At 37.6% G+C, this 17864-nt stretch overlaps 1 protein-coding gene and 1 long non-coding RNA gene across 6 annotated transcripts in view; one reads left to right on the top strand and one right to left on the bottom strand.

The window, feature by feature from the left end:
• The window catches only part of NEDD4 (NEDD4 E3 ubiquitin protein ligase), a 99111-nt gene extending 81511 nt beyond the window's left edge, over window positions 1-17600 (top strand). For 3 of the 5 annotated variants that reach the window (XM_075897297.1, XM_075897298.1, XM_075897299.1), the window contains 15 exons: window positions 260-337; window positions 598-652; window positions 744-802; window positions 1361-1426; window positions 4265-4494; window positions 5047-5168; window positions 5266-5336; window positions 9059-9154; window positions 10496-10569; window positions 10736-10796; window positions 12236-12295; window positions 12379-12486; window positions 13114-13210; window positions 13724-13796; window positions 13889-15721. In XM_075897297.1, the coding sequence (XP_075753412.1) occupies window positions 260-337; window positions 598-652; window positions 744-802; window positions 1361-1426; window positions 4265-4494; window positions 5047-5168; window positions 5266-5336; window positions 9059-9154; window positions 10496-10569; window positions 10736-10796; window positions 12236-12295; window positions 12379-12486; window positions 13114-13210; window positions 13724-13796; window positions 13889-13991 (1353 nt within the window). In that variant the 3' untranslated portion in view covers window positions 13992-15721. Of the gene's footprint in view, window positions 1-259; window positions 338-597; window positions 653-743; window positions 803-1360; window positions 1427-4264; window positions 4495-5046; window positions 5169-5265; window positions 5337-9058; window positions 9155-10495; window positions 10570-10735; window positions 10797-12235; window positions 12296-12378; window positions 12487-13113; window positions 13211-13723; window positions 13797-13888 lie in introns of all 5 variants that reach the window. The other 2 variants (XM_075897296.1, XM_006112492.4) reach the window with 2 other exon arrangements.
• Window positions 5750-8081, bottom strand: LOC112547580 (uncharacterized). Its single transcript, XR_003091347.2, has 3 exons — window positions 7944-8081; window positions 7233-7301; window positions 5750-5910 (listed from the first exon to the last, which is right to left on the bottom strand). It is a non-coding gene; the product is annotated as an uncharacterized LOC112547580 (long non-coding RNA).
• Window positions 17601-17864: the final 264 nt, after the last annotated feature.

The following is a 17864-nucleotide window of genomic DNA, read 5'->3' as shown; positions in this document are numbered from 1 at the left end:
AGTTAACCTGGTTCATCTTTTCTTAAACTAAACAGGATTCATGAATATCGTTGCTAATAAGACAAGAATTTAGATAAGCCCGGAAACTTATAGGTGACCATAAGCAAATGGAGAAATGAAAATTCTTGTCTCTGATTTGACTGGAAAATGCGTATTATCTATCTCTTAGTAAGAATAGTCTTATTTGGTTACAAAATCAGGAAAGCATGAAAGCATTAATCCTTTATCTTTGTTAAAATGCTTTATTATGTTTTCAAAGGAAGATCCAAGATTAAAGATCCCAGCTCATCTGAGGAAAAAGACATCCCTAGACCTTGTAGATTTAGGCCCCTTGCCGGTAAGTGTTCTGAGACTGATCTAGTTTAAATATTTAAACTATCTCTAATTTTAGTGCAAACAAAGTTATGATGCACTTTATTTAATATAAAATGTATATTCTACTCTCAGATTTTGAATCTCATTGTGGAGACTTCTGTAATTTGAACTTGATAGTATGAGAAATGCAGCATTTATATATTATATCTTGGTTAAATTGTTAGCACTTGTTACAGACCAGATGTTTAAGAATTCATATTGAAAGATCACTCTTCTTTATAGCCAGGATGGGAAGAGAGAACTCACACAGATGGAAGAATATTCTACATAAACCATAGTATGTACAATATAAGTATCTCCTTATGTTGCTAAGTAATTTATTACTTAACCATATCAAAATTAGGGACACTAACTTAAATGTCTTGCAGATACCAAAAAAACACAATGGGAAGATCCTCGATTGCAGAATGTAGCAATAACTGGACCAGTAAGACTTTTTTATATCTATTTTGTTAATTTTTGTAAATATTAACAATTTAAATGACACTTTATCACTATTACTAATTATTCAGTCTAGAATATTTCTGTAGTGCTTGAACATAACAGATTTGTGAAGACATATCTGAAAATGAAATATCCATATTTCTAGATCTATTATTACTTAGAAATAATCTTGAAATGAAGAAGAAACATTCAGTGCATATGGCAAGCAGAGAATTACCTCAATAGAGAAAGCAATATTTTAAGTTACTGATAAATTCTGTTTGTGTAATATTTAGGTGTGCTGTGCAAAATAAAGCCAATTTAATCTTCGCCCTAAATAAGCTTGCAAAAAATGAGTTTTTAAGGACATTTATTTCTGTTCCAAAAAGGAAATTAACTTCCTAGCTTTGATACATAATATTTCAGATAAAACTGTCAAATATTAAATGCAAATTACAATTTCAGACAGGATTTCAGTTTTAAAATATTATTCAATTTTTAAATATTAATATTTTAGTAACAAAGTATTCTATTTCAGTACTCTTTACTTGTTTGTTCAAAGGCTGTGCCTTACTCCAGGGATTATAAACGAAAGTATGAATTCTTCAGAAAGAAGTTGAAGAAGCAGGTTAGTGATCTGTTGTTAAAAAAAAGTCAGAAATGTCTTTCAAATCTGAACTCAATAAGCCACATTTTCCAGTGCTTACTCAGATGGATGGAAAGGGTCAGGCAGCTGACATTTCCCATCACCTCCTCCCAAAGGAACTTTCAGATGGCATAAACCCAGTGTGCTTCACCTCTCCCTTTTGACACTAGCATAAAGAGCATGTAGGGGAGGGAAGAGGGTGAGAGAGAGGAAATATGACTGGAGCATGTTGTATTCTGATGGGCCTCAACTAGCATAAGAGCATTCCTGAAACTGTTTTAACCAATGTAGTCAGGATAATGCAGATTATCCATGTGACTTAAGGAGCCATAACCAAACTTCCTGGTGGTCACGAAGGTTATGCCATAACCAAATGACCTGGTGGTCATTACCTGCTCCGTCTTTGTAAATATGGACTAGGGCTTGTCTCTGCAGTTGCTGCAAGGGTGCACAAAGCCAAGTAAGCATCCCCCCCCCTCATGCCCAGACCCCCACACTCCAATCTCACTCACTCCTTTCCCCCCCGCCATGACCCTGCACACCCAGCTTACTCTGACACCCTCCCTTGTTCCTGCACCCTCCGTCCTGGCCAGACACCATATCCCCATCCTTATCCTGCACACTCCCCCATGGTCTAGCCAGACACCTACCCCCATCCTACTCTTGAAACTGCCTTGCTCCTGCACCCTCCCTCCTGGCTACACTGCACCCTCCCTTGCTCCTGCTCCCTTCACCTGGCTGGACACCCTAATCCCAGCCTGCTTCTACCTCCCACTCAAACTTTGCAACCACTCCCTCTTCTGCACCCCACCTCCCTCCCACATCCTGCACTACATCCCTATCCTACTCTGTCAGCTCTGTCTTGTATATTGAGCCCCTCATTTTTTGTCCCTATCCCAGAGCCTAAGGGGGTCCATAGAATCCACTAACTCTGGAACCCCAGAAAAGTGTGGCCTATGAACCTCAGTCCTTCCTGTCCCTTCCCCTCACCCCATGAGGCTGGAGTGCCAGAAGAATGAGGTGTGTCTGTTAGGGGACACATCAATGAGGGTTGGGGTTTTGGAGGAGTTTTTTTGCTTTTCACTTGTGTGGTCCCCAATTGATTTTTCTGTGGCTCAGTGGTCACTGACCTCAAAAAAGGTTCCCCACCCTTGCTGTAAATAAAGGAAACATTGAAACCTTTTGTGTTGGACATAAATTAATATTTTACTTTATTTAAAACAAAGTTTGAGAAACTAATATGAGAAAGTTAAAATGCTTAGTCTGTTTAATAGTTTAAATTTAAACCATTCTCCCTAGCTGCAGCTGGTTCAGACAATATGTTTACCATACCCAGCCTGCCCCAACCTGCCCCTTCTCCCTCTTTTACCCAGCACGCAGATCCATAAATAGAAGCGAATAAGTTAAATCTTGGCATGCCACTTCTGAAAGCTTGCCAACCCCTGCTCTAGTTCACATTGCTGCACTGCATAGTAGGGATGTTAGATATCGATTAATTGAATAGTCGTGTAACTGCAACAGATTTTAGCAGTTATACAGCTATTCAGTAGTCCGCAGGGGCAGGGCCAGCAGCCACTCCTGGGGAGACTCCTGCCATCCCGCGGGGTGGCAGACAGGAACTGGTCCACAAGGGGAGCAAATTTTTAAACCAGCTCCCTTCACAGACCGACTCCTGCCTGCAGTGCAGGGCGGCAGCATCCCCTGTCCTTGGGGGGCCCGAGCTCCCCATGGACAGGAGGTTAACCAGCATCCCATGGAGCAGTTTCTGTCCATATTCCTGGACCCACCACAGACAGATGCTGCTCCGTGGCAGCCTCCCCTACTCCCCTGTGCTATTGCCTCTGATAGGCGGCTAGCTCCTCCTGAGTGCCAGCTGCAGCCTGCTCCCACTTGCCTCTGTTGGAGACTGGCGTCTCCACAGAACTAGCATGCAAGGAGAGCCAACTTAAAAGCCGACTCCCCACATGTATCAGCTCCAGCCTCTTCCCCTCCCGTCCCCCCCGTGTTGCTGCTCTATCAGAATGAATGCAGAGTATACATACAATGTGGGGAAAAAATTATATCTGTATTGAAAATGTGACATAAGATGTATTTCACTTGTTCAGAAAACGTAAGGGTTGTTTTTTTTTTTTAACAGAAAAGCAACTTAAAGAAATTGTACTTGGGGTACACTTCATTCTGTTATGTGCACCTGGTCTGGGAAGCCCAGACTGTGTTTTATACACGATCCTAATCTGAGATCATGGAAACTCAGCTATGCAACAGAATCGTTTCTAAATGAAATAAAATGTTCACATTTAAACCATACAGAATTGGTAGTTGTCTTTGTCACCACAAACAAACTTCAATATTTATCTAATAACATGGACCTAGATCCCAGGTGCAAGAGGAAAGGATGGTTTTGGTAGACCAGAAATGGCAATAAATAACAGAAAAAACTTGTGAGCATAATGCCTTATGGAAGCAGATGAAAATTAAATAGTTTGTCCTTAAACACATGGGGTTTGTCTTGAACACATTATAGTTCAGTATTAAAAGCTCTTCACCTTGATATGCTTTCAGAAACAGGGCAGATGCTAAATAACAAATGAACATTTAACATCTGACTTCCTTAATGTGAGGTAGAATTTGGTACATTACAAATCTCTACATGCCGGTTAAATCTTCTGAAAATAGAACCACTTTTTCAACCATGTTATGTTGCATAACCACTTTATTGAAATAAAATGACATGCATGCCATCTTTTGACTATTGAATTTTACATGCCCAAGTGCAGTGTTCATTATTCAGTTTTCCTGATTTTTCCTATTCCTTTTCAGAGTGATATTCCAAACAGATTTGAAATGAAACTTCACCGTACAACAATCCTTGAAGATTCTTACAGACGAATTATAGCTGTAAAGAGAGCAGATTTCCTTAAAGCAAGACTCTGGATTGAGTTTGATGGTGAAAAAGGCTTAGATTATGGAGGAGTGGCCCGGGAATGGTTCTTCCTTCTCTCTAAAGAAATGTTTAATCCCTATTATGGATTGTTTGAGTATTCTGCCACGTAAGTAACATGGTTCCCCGAAAGATAATATAGGTTAGGAAAAGGCGCTTCAGTTTAATCTCTTTAACAAAAATTTAAAATAATTTTTGTGGCATTTAAGGACTTTTTGGTATGTAGCACTGTTGTGCTGTTGCAGATATCGTAGTCCTATATTTTGCTGGCAATCTGAAATGAACGTTAGTAATCTTTGTACAGCAAATATCAGCTTGCAGCCAGCATCTCCATTCCTATCATCTAGCATTCATGATTGCTATATATTTAGAACAAACATGATATTATTTCTTCTTAAATTAATGCTTGTGTTCATTCTCATTTTGCAGAAATGACTGAGCAAATTTGTAAAGTAAGAGGGAGTTAATATTAACAAACAAAACTCATGGTGAAACGCTGCTCGAATTAAAATACCTTTACCATTTGGTTTTTACCAGTGTTTCATATACGTAATCAGTCCTATTAAATTTACCTTGCATGCGCTGAACATGCTTTAATATTAAACTAATAATATTGTTCATGGACTGCAAAATTTTGCATGTGGTGCTTTCTTCCTCTCAGAGATAACTACACTCTGCAGATCAATCCAAACTCTGGATTGTGCAATGAAGATCATCTCTCATACTTCAAGTTTATAGGACGTGTAGCTGGAATGGCAGTTTACCATGGCAAGCTGCTGGATGGTTAGTATTTATTCTGCATAATATGATATGTAGATCAATATTGTGTTGGGAATTTTCATTTGATTTATCTAACATTAATATCCTTTACTCTTTAAAGGGTTTTTTATTCGACCTTTTTACAAGATGATGCTTCAAAAACCCATAACACTTCATGATATGGAATCTGTGGTATGTAAAATCTCCTGCCATCATTCATGTTAAGTTTTCATATTTACACTATAAGTTTTGAAATGCTAAATATTTAAAGCAAATGTACACTTTGAATCTTTAGCTCTTTACTTTTTAAAACAAAATACTAAGGGTAACATTTTCATACATCTGTTAAGTGGTTTAGAAGCCTGAGGTCTGCCAACAGACACAGGACCCTAGGATGCTAACTCATTTTAATCTCTCATGAAAATTTTATCCTAAACCTCCTGTGTTGTTGACTTGAATTATTTCTAGAATAGCAGTGTGGTTTAATGTCTTATCACAGAGGACCAAGAGTTAGGCTTCCTTTCTTATTCCTAGCTCACGACTAATTTTGTGCTATGATATTATCAAAAGCAGTATATATCTTCCACACCAGGACTTAATAAATGTCTTGTGTAAAGTGTTGTCTTTTTATTTGTTTTTGTTCTCATAGAAATAAAGCTCTTGCATTATTTTTTCATCCCTTTGGGGTTCAGTCTTTGGAAACCAGGTGCCATATTATGAAGAATCTTTTTCCAGTAACAGCAGCTGGATTGCTGATTAGCCGCATCTAGAACAGTCATTTTAGAGTATTCTGTTTAGAACATATTATTCACTGTCATTGTTCTTTTTTCTGTAATAACTATATATATTTAATAGAGTAATGCTATAAACAGACCATTGGCAATATGGTCTGGAATCTTCTTTGTTCCCGAAAGTCTTGCCTGAAAATTTCACCCCTTTTTTTGGCATTCCATCTTTCTTATACTATTGCAGCCTCTGAATACTTTACTTTCTCAGACCCTTTATTGTTCTGCCTAGCAGTACAGGAAAGAAGGATACTACAGAGAAGTCTAAAATGTAAGGTCACACCATTTTATCACAAAGTTGCTACATTATGTCAGCACTGAAGATATTTCAGGACTTCAGTTTTAAACTTTATTATCCTCTGTTTCATCTCCGAGTGTTTGTCTGCACAGATTCCATTCTTGGTGTGCATGCACTTCATACAAGTGAAGCTGGATTCTTTGACTTGCAGTCTCTCTTGTGTTTTGTATCCATGCCTGCTTCCAGGATCATGGCATCCTCTGACTCCCCCTCCGTCCTCCTTAACTATTAATAGTGAACCTCTCTTAAGGCTCCAATCCTCCAGAATTTTTAAGGTGGAGTCCCATACCAATCCCTTGGCATGGAAATCCAAGCTGGCACCCAACTGTTTTTTCCTATTCCACTACTTAGTTGCCACCAAACTTTGTAGGAAGACAGTGTTGGTGCCAAATATAGTTGTACTGGCACCATTCACACAGGCCTGGGAGTCATGTCATCGAGCACTCCTATTCCAAGACTCCTCTACTTGGCACAGACTACCTACTGTGTAGGTCAGCACCACCACTATATGTGGTACCAGAACCTTTCTGTGGGATTGAAATCAGATCTCCTTTCATTGAGCAATTATAAACCACCTATCCATGTTTCCAGATCAGAAGTTGTTTTTGGTAAAGTTGTTCTACATTCTTTAAGTAGATCTCCACTTTCCTACGTAGTGCTAGAGCAATTGCTTTTGACTTGTCAACAGTCTCTCCGAGAATGAGAACTGTTATTTACCTTACCTAAATAAGTTGCGGTGCCCACTGAGATTCAAGGACCTGCCCTCCTTCATAAGAACATGTGAATGTCCGTACCAGATCGGATCAAAGGTCCATCTAGCCCAGTATTCTGTATTCCAACAGTGGCCAATGCCAGGTGCCCCACAGGGAATGAACAGAACAGATGATCATCAAATGATACATCCTCTGTCTCCCCTTTGCAGTTTCTGGCAAACAAAGGCGTGGGACACCATCCCTTCCCAGGCTGGCTAACAGCCATTGAGGGATCTATCCTCTAAAAACTTACCTAATTCTTTTTTTGAGCCCTGCTACTCTTAGCCTTCACATCCTCTGGGCAAGGAGTTCCACAAGTTGACTGAAATATATGAACAAATATTTCCTTTTGTTTAAAAATACTTCCTTCTCTACTGTCAAGGCTGTTCCCCACTCTGGCACAACAAATGCAGGAGTTGGGGGCCTGCAAGAGCACTCTAAAACCTTGCTTCTACAGGCATTGGTACAAAAACTCCCCCCTTCCGCCCCCCAAATCCTAATACTCAGATTTTGGGGAATCCGCTGCCACCATCAACTGCTTTTGAACCCACAAATGGGTGGACACTTGAAACCAACCCCAGGGGTACCCCAAGCTCTTTTTCTGCAAAGAGCTTGAAAAAGAAAAGAGAAAAACAAGCCGCAATCTCTGGTAGCTGACCCCTCAGTCAGAGGCATTCAGACACTCTCACACACTCCTTCCTTCCAAGACACACTCATCAACCAATACCAGCTAATTAGAAAAAAGAAACAATTGTTTATTATAGAAACAAATCTTCAGTTGCAAGTAGAGTGAATTTGCTAGATGGAAAGCCACCATTTGATACAGATACTCAGGGAAAATCCCTGGGCTGAAGAATGTAACAAAAGGAAACAAAAACACTTAACAAGCTCAGACATTATTTCCACATCCCGAAACAAGGAGAACAATAAATCCTGATGGACTAACTAAATTTTCCCTACTTACACATTCTAAGGAGTCCGTTCTTGGAGAGAAGAGTGTCTCCCATCTCCCTCAGTACTTGGAAGAAAACTACTCTGAATCTCAAACAAAGAAGAAAAAAAAACTCTTCCAGTTTGACATTCCTGTCTGCAAGTGATATTGGCTGACTACCTGATACCTTGCTAGGTACAGAGTTAACCCCTTAGTCCCCAGGTGCTGGGCAGCAGTCCTGATTATGACATCCTCAGTGATGAAAATGAGTGAGGTTTGCAGCTCACACCCTGTATGCCCTCACCTACAGGGACTGAGAAGGTATTCAGGTCACAAGCATTTCTCTGGATTCTCCCTTTCAAAATAATCTGATCTCTCTCTAACATGGGACATGTGCTTACCAAGAGAGGAATCTGTATGGAAAACACATCTTAAACTGTAAAGTAAGTAACCATTCTTTATCTTACTTTCTAATAAGAGTTTTCTGCCTAACTTCCAGAGTTCAATCATTTTGAGAACGAAAGAATAGTGACCACATAGTAACTGCAACATCTAACATTCTAAGGCTCTAGCTACTTTTTCCCGATTTTTTTTTTTTTTTTTTAAAGCTCATGTAGAAAGCCTCAAGATCCATGTCATTTTTCAGGTTTGAAAAGTTCTACAGCAGTAGGGGCCACGTGCATGAAGACTGAAGAATCAAAGCAATAGCCCAAACATGCTCATATTTTAAAGAATAAAATTATACATGCTTTGATGAAGGACTAGAGTTTATCTCTCCTGCCCTCTTCCTCTCTCCCCCCCCCCCCCACAGTGTCCATCATGAATAGTGCTTTGAATATTACTCTTCTTTATTAGGAGAGAGTAACTTGTGGTGGTCAATATCCTATCCTGCTAATGGATAAGGAATGGTATCTTCCAAGAAACTAAGTTCTCAGTTTTAAAGTACTCAAATGTAATTCTGTTGTCAGTGTTGAAGCGATTTGTCTGTAGATTTAATCAAACAAATATAAGTAGTTACTCTGTTCACAGTGAGCTTAGTGAAGACCAATCTTTATGCAGTTGTGTTGGGTATAAATATAGAACATACTCTGTTTGCTTCAAGTAAGTCTTCTATACTTACCCATTAAGCATACAACTTTCATTTTTAGGATGGTGAATATTACAATTCTCTGAGATGGATTCTTGAAAATGATCCAACCGAATTAGATCTCAGATTTGTAGTTGATGAAGAACTTTTTGGACAGGTCTGTATATTGATGTTTCATTTATTATGCTTTTATGTGAAGTAAAAAAAAAACCTGTGGAACTGAGGTTTTTGGGTTTTTTTGGTAGAATACTTAAATAGGATAATGTGAGAAATACTTATGTACTTGAGAATTCTATCGGGTTGTTCACTCATGGTTCTTGCTGTGGCTGGTACCTGATCACTTAATGTTTTGGAAATATAGTTGTGATTTAAGAAATGATTGGAAAACAGCTGTTTCAGCAAAGCTTTTGACACACTAGATTGTGCTTTTGATTGAGCAGCAGCTACCATGGTAAAATACAGTTGTTGTGGCAAATACTAATGCAGATTAAAATAAACATTCTAAAGTGTCTTGTCCCTTAGTCTTAATGAAAGCTGCATCCTTGTGATGTTTCTAGAAGTGCTAGAAATGAACACAGATTTTTTTTTTCAAATTAGTGATAGAATTGGGTTCCCTTGACAAGTGTGAACCTACTTTTTTTGACTTGCACAACACAGAACAAACTTTGCTAGTGGAGGAAATCTGCAAGACTGAAATAAGGTGGTTCTACCACTGGTCTTGCACAGATCCCAATTTACAGTGATTTAATGAGATACAAGCATGCTAACGGTTGGACCTCCCTGATCTGGCACTCTTTGGACCTGATTGGTCCTACGTAAGGGATTTTGCTAACCAAGGGAGGTCACTTCCGCCCCCCTTGCCATGTCTCCCAGCCTGGACCCAGCCACTGGCCTCCTGGCTATCCCTTCTCTCTGCCATTCCTCTCCCCTGCCACCCCACCGGACTTCCCAGCCTCCCAAGAAAGTCCAGATGGGCCACGTACTGAGATTCCCGGCTCTCTTGGGCAGTCCAGCTGGGCCGTGCTTCCCAGCTCCCCTCCCCACAGCATGCTGGGCTTCCTGCCCCCACTCCCCAAATTCCCTGCTGCATCACACTGGTGCTCCTACTGGACCACGGATGTTGCTGGACTAGAGAGTCCCAGTTTGGAGAGGTGCAACCTGTTACACAGTGCTCACCAAAAATGCTGTAGGTTGGATCACTGCAAATGCAGATTGTGAAGTTAGTAAAAAAATATACAGTATTGCAGAGACCTTGTGTGCAAACGTGGTGAGTTGCTGTACTTGAGTCAGATAACTGAGCTGCCACGTTGCAATCTGGCACCACTGAATTGTGTGCGTGTATAATATTAAAAGGTATTCATACAGGTTGCATGAGAGAGTGGTGCTAGTTGTCATAGTTTTCAGATTATTAAAAATTAAGCAGAAATAAAAAATACTTAATGTTTAAACTTGTATTTGGTGAAGCATGTGCTTTGTGTAATATGTGTTTCTTATTTAGACCCATCAACATGAGCTGAAAAGTGGCGGATCAGAAATAGTAGTCACCAACAAGAACAAACGAGATTATATTCAGTAAGTAGTTGGACAGTCTATGGAAAATACATCACCTCATTTCAGTTTCTCTACAGACGGTGTGCTCTTTGTATTTTGTTTTTCACTGAGCTTCTTATTGTGTTCAGCTTTGATGCAACATGCATAATTTGTACTACAAATTTTCAATTTTATTTTTATTTTGCAGTCTAGTAATTCAGTGGAGATTTGTGAGCAGAGTCCAGAAGCAGATGGCTGCCTTTAAAGAGGTATTAATTTCTAAATATTTTCATATCTAATATTATGAAAAATCTTTTGGAACACAAGACTTGACTAGGTTGCTATGGCTGTAAAAGAGTTAGAGTCATCAGATATTTAATGGAGTTCAGCTCTGAATTATTTTAATGATACGGTGCTATTGTTAGAACACTTACCAGCTTTTCCATTATAAAATCTCCCTTCACATACTTACAAATTAACTTCTTGTCCAGTCCTGAACAGAGATGCAATTCAAATGTTTTTTTTAATCCATTCCAAAATCATTCTTTATGGTTTAAGTAATAGAAGTGTAAATAATATTAAGTTTACTGGAATTGAATGACTTTAATTTTTATCTCCTCATTATACAAATGACCATCTGTAAATCACTAGCCCAGAGTTTCCCAAACTGGTTTGTGAACAACTGAGGATCCCTGAAGAGCTAGCTGGCCTCATGGTGTTGACTTGCCTGATTCACCAGCCACTAACCAACATTATAGGCTAATATACCAGATGCATATACTTTTCCGTGTGTAGGAAATTACTTACCACCACAAGGATGTTATGATTATAAATGTGCAGGAGGAGCAGAAGTCTCTGATAAATGGAAGAGGAGATGGTGAATGAGCTGGTCTTCTCAGAAATGGCCTGCTCTTTTTAAAAACAAAACAAAAACCACAAAACCATCCTGAGGAAATTAAAGCTCTGCGTTATTAAAAAGTTAATATGATATTCAGGAAATAAAGATGAAACTGATGGAGAATATTCAGCAACTCCTTCATTGACTAGGCATATTCTGTCCTGTTCATTGAATGAAGCGGGAGTAATGTGGGGAAAAATCTAATGTAATTAGACTATCATAATGAATATGCACAAGGAAACAGAGCTTTCTACTCCAATAGAAGTAGAACCAAGATTGCTGGATTCTATTCCTGGTTCTGGGTATCCCATATAAGACGCTTGGATTCTGATTATGGTTCTGGAAGAATTGACTAAGTGCAACTTGCCAGATCCTTCATTATATACTCTCTGAAATGGGAGAAATTATTTGCCAGCTTTGTAAGTCAGGAATATAAGGACATAATCAGTACTGATAGATAAAAATGCAGAGCATTGGTAATGTCAGCATGAACATGTCCTGTGTAGCTGGAACAATGTTGAAACTGTTTGTTTGCATTGGAAGCCAAATCTGATTTCATCAAGCCCCAGGAAGAATTGAATAGAGTTTTCATAGAGCCATTTTTTCCCCTTGACCACTCAAGATTTGCATGAAGTATGCCTTAGCCAGACTCAAAATTACAGCCCAGGTGTGTCTATAAACTGTGCTGTATTTAATGTAATACTTTGTCCGAAACTCTTGCAACGTGGCGATCTAATTCTTAGCTGGGGGTGCGGAGAAGAGATATAAAGAATTTGGTTTTCAGATTTTTATTTTTTTTATATATTTTAGGGATTTTTTGAACTAATACCACAAGATCTAATCAAAATCTTTGATGAAAATGAACTAGAGGTAAGTATATCATGGAACAGGAAACAAATTGTGTTGGAACCATATTTCGTTGACTTACATTTTGCTATCTCTCATTTGTGTAGTTACTAATGTGTGGACTGGGAGATGTGGATGTGGCTGACTGGAAGCTATATACAAAATATAAAAATGGCTATAGTATAAATCACCAAGTTATACAGTGGTTTTGGAAGGTAACAGAGCTCTAACTTGCTATATATGCAAAATGTAATTTTTTTTTAAAACTGCTGTTTTATCAACTATGCAGAGGTATCATGTTTCATAGAAACAAGTAAATATTTGTACATTAAACTACAAATGGAATATAAATAGAAATGATGCATATTTAAGACTATAATACAGTATTGATGTGTATCCAATTCTAAAAGCCAGGTATGCTGGTGAGGTTAAATACAATCACTGTAGCTTTTTGGTGTATTTACACTAAAGAGGTATTAAACTCTTGTGTTTAAGTTATAGCAGTCTGGTTGTTTTGTGTGCAACATCAACAGACTTCAAAAAAAGTAGGGACCAAATCTGGGAGGGAAGTATTTTAATGGCCTTCTAAGTCAGTAACCCTATTGTCACTCTGCTGCTAAAATAATTGAAGGCAAAAAAAAGATTTGGACAAAATATGTAGATTTCAGGACTTTTAACAGCATGCAGAGAAATAAGTTGTATTTATTACATAAAATAAAAAAATAGTCTGCTCTTAAGATGTAAAAAACAAGTAGAGTGTATCACTTAAAATTGCTAACAGTGTAATAATAAAAAAACTGAAGCCTTTCAACTAAGTCTTTAAATGTATTTGCCCTGTACAGGCAGTATTAATGATGGATTCTGAGAAACGAATACGATTACTTCAGTTTGTCACTGGCACATCCCGTGTACCTATGAATGGATTTGCTGAGTTATATGGTGAGTTCATATAGTGCCATTCATTCAAATTAACTGAGCTACTCAGTGTGAAAAGCCCGCTTTTAAAATGATCACAAAGATTCACTATTTGACTTAAATCATATGCCTATTACATATCAATTTTTAAAAATCAAATTGAGTGTTTAAACAGTTTAGTAATTTGTAAATAGTTAGCAGTATTACTCAATCACATATGGAATAGCGTCTCATGTAGACAGACCAATGCTGATACTACTACAGCTATAAATATGCACCCTTACACTTCACTATTGGTGTGTGTAAAAAAAAAAAAAAAAAAAAAAAAAAAACACACCTCTCATGGTAAATATATATCCAGAAATATGTAGAAAGCAATCATTGGAACATACACACAATGCCTTTTGAGTCATGTGTATAACTCCCTCATTCAGAAATTCTTTCACAAAGCAAGAGCAATATACTGAAAAGACTTGTATCTCAAAAAGGTTGAGAGATAGAATGGAGTGGATCTCAATCCATTACTTCTTCCTGTAGGTTCAAATGGACCACAGTTGTTTACAGTTGAACAGTGGGGCACCCCTGAAAAACTGCCACGAGCTCATACCTGGTAAATATTCTTTTAACTTAAGTAGACTTTCATGCATTAAGAAGTAACTTTGATCACAAAAACTTACGTGTTTTTTTTTTTTTCTTTTTCAGCTTTAACCGCTTGGATTTGCCTCCATATGAGTCATTTGAAGATTTATGGGACAAACTTCTCATAGCTATTGAAAATACTCAGGGATTTGATGGGGTTGATTAGGCCACAAAATTGAACGTGCTATGTTGTTCCTATGCTGCGATTTCTTTTTAAGGGTTTACAAAAAATTTAAATATTTCTAGGGAACTACTATTGCATTCAGTTATTTGGCTATTGAACTTTCAGAGTGTAATTTGTAAAACAAATAAGTGTTTAAAAATTCCCTAACTCTCTTAAATATATTTTGCCATTTTCAGTTATACATATTTTATTAGTGTCTACAAAATGTCCAGTGGGTAGCTTGGTGCCCTTCCCACCATGCCTCAAAGAGTAGAATGTCTTTCAACAATTACCTCTTCTACAGTATTTGCCAGATTGTTCTACATTAAACTACTGAAAGTAAAACTGTGAAACAATGTTTGCAGAATGTAAATTTGAAACATTGCTGTTCTTTTTAAGAGTAACTGAAATGGTTAAACAGTTTGAGGAAATTCAGTATAATGCAATATCATTCTGTGCTGCTTCAGGCTGTTTGACACATCTGCCTAACGCACCTTATTGTTTAGTATATTGTATAACACATTGGAAAGTGTTTGCAGTTCTTATGTCATCTTGCCAAATATTGACTGACTTTATATAAGGTTTTTTCAAAATTCATTTTCTGACTTGCTTTTGTTAAAATGCAGTTTGACAAAACCAGGAACTTTTGTAAGAGACACTTAAGTAGCATATTTCTTAATTATAAGAAGAAATTATATTATTTCGTCTGAATTCATATGCTTTCATTGGCTTCTTGAGTTTTCATCACATTTTTGATAGATTTTAACAGTGGATAATATTTTCAGTTCAGACTTTTGCAACAAAAATAAATCTTAAAGCAGAATTTGTATCAATACCGCAGAGTATTAGCTAAAACTGATAGTTAAATGCCTTTGTTATCCATTCTTGCAGTATTGCACAACAAAATGGTGAGGACATGTTTACAAGGTTTTATGGGCCAAATTCAGCTACCTGATATGTACAAACTTCACTGACATCAGTAGGAGTTAGGCATATGAATCCAGGGGCAGAATTTGGCCCTCTAATATGTTTACAGGTTATGCTAATTTCTATAGCTGCAATTTTATATGTTTATTTCTTCTTTGTTAGTCTAGAAACCAAATTTATTAATATGGTATAACCAAAGTTATAGCCAATAATGTGTAACTTATTGTAGATTGGAGCCTCTTATAAACTTAGCTTGATTTGTTTTGTACACGTGGATATTTTGATATGAGTGTCAGCACTGGTTATTTTGGCAAGTGCTGGTTAAAATTATCAGACTGAATTCTGAAAAATGTATAGTTTAAATGCCTGGCTTGCTTTAATTTTGAACATTTTGTTAACCAATATGATCTCCGAGTAAATCACAGTACATAGCTTTGGCCTGCGTTTTTTTTTATTCAGTCACTATCTTTTTTAAATATGCAAAACGGAAGTGTAGGTCATCTCTCTAAAGACATGTAAATTGTGTAACAAATGTAATAGGTCTTAAGGGATATTTAAAATCCCACTTTGTTTTATTCTTTAAATTGGTCTTTAATGCTGAGTATTACATGTAAATAAAAATAACTTATACAAAATTCTGTTAAACTAGAAGCAGTTTTGTAAAACTTGGAATGATATATCTCAGTAAATATGTATAGATTTGAATGTAGTAGTATTTGTTGCCTACTTTAAAGTATAAAATATTCATAAATAAAGATCCTGAAGCAAAAATAAAAATTTATTCTAATAAAGAAATTGAGTCATTAATCCAAATTTGAGTCAAGAAACTTAAAGAAGACTGTAGTAATAAATTCAGACGTGTTAATGTATTGAGAACCTATAGAAGCACTGCTCTGAAATGCTTTGACTACCCTTCCGCATTCCAAGATGTACACAAATGTGAATGTGGTGAGGTTTTTTTTGTTTGTTTGTTTGTTTGTTTGTTTGTTTTTAAGGGTCTAGATAATTTTTCATTAAGTGAACGAGCAGGCATGGAAGCATTAAACATAGGAAGATTTTAGAATGAAATTGATTCCATTGAAGTCAGCTGGATTTTTCCACTGACTTCAGTGGGACCAGGATTTCGCAGATTATCTTGGAAAGATATTGGACCAAAGGTCCAACTTGATGTGACATTTTCTGGTCACATAGAAAAGCGCAATCTGTTTTGAGCTCGAACAAAGTTTTAATACACCCTGGGAGCAGTAACAGCATCAAGTTTAAACTTGTAGCAGCTACTACAGATCAAGAATTCAGAAATGGCAATAAACTAAAATTAAAACACATACTAGGTATTTCTGTTTTCCATGTTGGTTTGGTACAGATTGGGTGCATATGCACAGAATGACACTCAGAAATAATGACCACTCTTTTTTAATAGATTTGTCTCACTTTTTGGATTCATAACACAGCTCCAGTGTTTGACACTGACATTATAGTTGCTAAATTGGACATGAGTAATTAGAAAGTACTCTTTTTACTCTTAATTTTAAAAGTTACCATTAAATACCTCGGTTCCATCTTGTATTTGTAAGTTGTGACACTATTTTCACTGTGTAAGTTACTATGAATGTGTTTTCTACCCAGAAATTAGTTGACATTTCAGACACATCAGATTTTATGCATAGTACTTGAGCCAGTGGCTCTCAACCAGGGGTACGTGTACCTTGGGGTAAATAGATGTTGTCCAGGGGGTAATAAACTTATCTAGATATTTGCCTAGATTTACAACAGGCTACATAAAAAACACGTCAAGTTGGTACTAACTAAAATTTCCTATAATGACTTGTTTATACTGCTCTACAGATTATACAATGAAATGTCATGATAGGCACTAGTCAAATTAGGAATGTTCAAAGTTACGAATGTCTGCAGATATGAGCACTCAGCTGCAGCTTCAGGGGAGCAAGCAAGAGGCACAAGTCGTGTTGAGCAGTGTGAGTGAGGGCTGGAGGACTGCAGACAGCCCTATCTCCTGGCTGCCTTCTGCTGTCTGTGAGCTTATCACAGGCTCTGGCAGCTCCCTGCCTCCCCTCCCATCCTGCTCCCGCTCTCTAGGAGGCAGCATGAGTGCAGAATGGAGGAGAGGGAGCCCCCGCATAGCCAGTATGTGGAGAGAAGCAGTGGTATAAAGACCTTACCCCTCCTGCACACCTTTCCCTGCCTCAACTCTCATCTTCTTCCTGCTCTCTGAACCCTAACTTTTGGCCTCACCCCAGAACTTTGGGGGCTCCCAAAAATCTAAAAGCCCTGGGCACCCAGAAGTGTTAATCTAACCCTCTGGCCAAGAAGTCCCTTTCAGAATCTCCACTTGCCTCCTCATCTTCCTCTAATTAAATCTGCTTTTCCTCAAGCACTAGCATTCAAGGTTAAACAGCAATGGTGGCTGCTTAATAAAAAGATTGTCTAATAAAAAGCTATTTTAGTCCATTTTGTTTGATCATGAGTATTGCAACAGTGTGTTTTACTATTTTTCATTGCAAATATACAGTATACACTTTTGTAGGCTCACCTGGGAACTTAACCACCATTTATAACATTGTTTCTATGGAAACATGCATTCTGAATGCCTAATAACCAATTTACAAATGAACTTTTGGAACACAACCAGTCGGTAAGTTGGGGACTTCCTACACAAGCTTTATATTCCAATTGGTTTATTTTATAAATGTAATAAAAAATAAACAATTTTTCAGTAATAATATGCTGTAACACTTGTCTTATTTTAGTAAGCTATTTTTAAGTGAGGTGAAATTTGGAAGTACACAAGACAAATCAGGCTCCTAACGGGTACAATAGTCTGAAAAAGTTGAGAGCCCCTGCCTTAGGTTGACAATTTTTATGCATAAGCTTTGCTAGGATAGAGACAATGTTGCAGGTAAAGTAGAACAGAAGTTACAGCATAGAAAC

The sequence above is a fragment of the Pelodiscus sinensis genome, chromosome 14 (assembly GCF_049634645.1).
Source record: "Pelodiscus sinensis isolate JC-2024 chromosome 14, ASM4963464v1, whole genome shotgun sequence".
Classification (NCBI taxonomy): domain Eukaryota; kingdom Metazoa; phylum Chordata; order Testudines; family Trionychidae; genus Pelodiscus; species Pelodiscus sinensis.
This window is presented reverse-complemented; position numbering and strand designations above follow the sequence as displayed.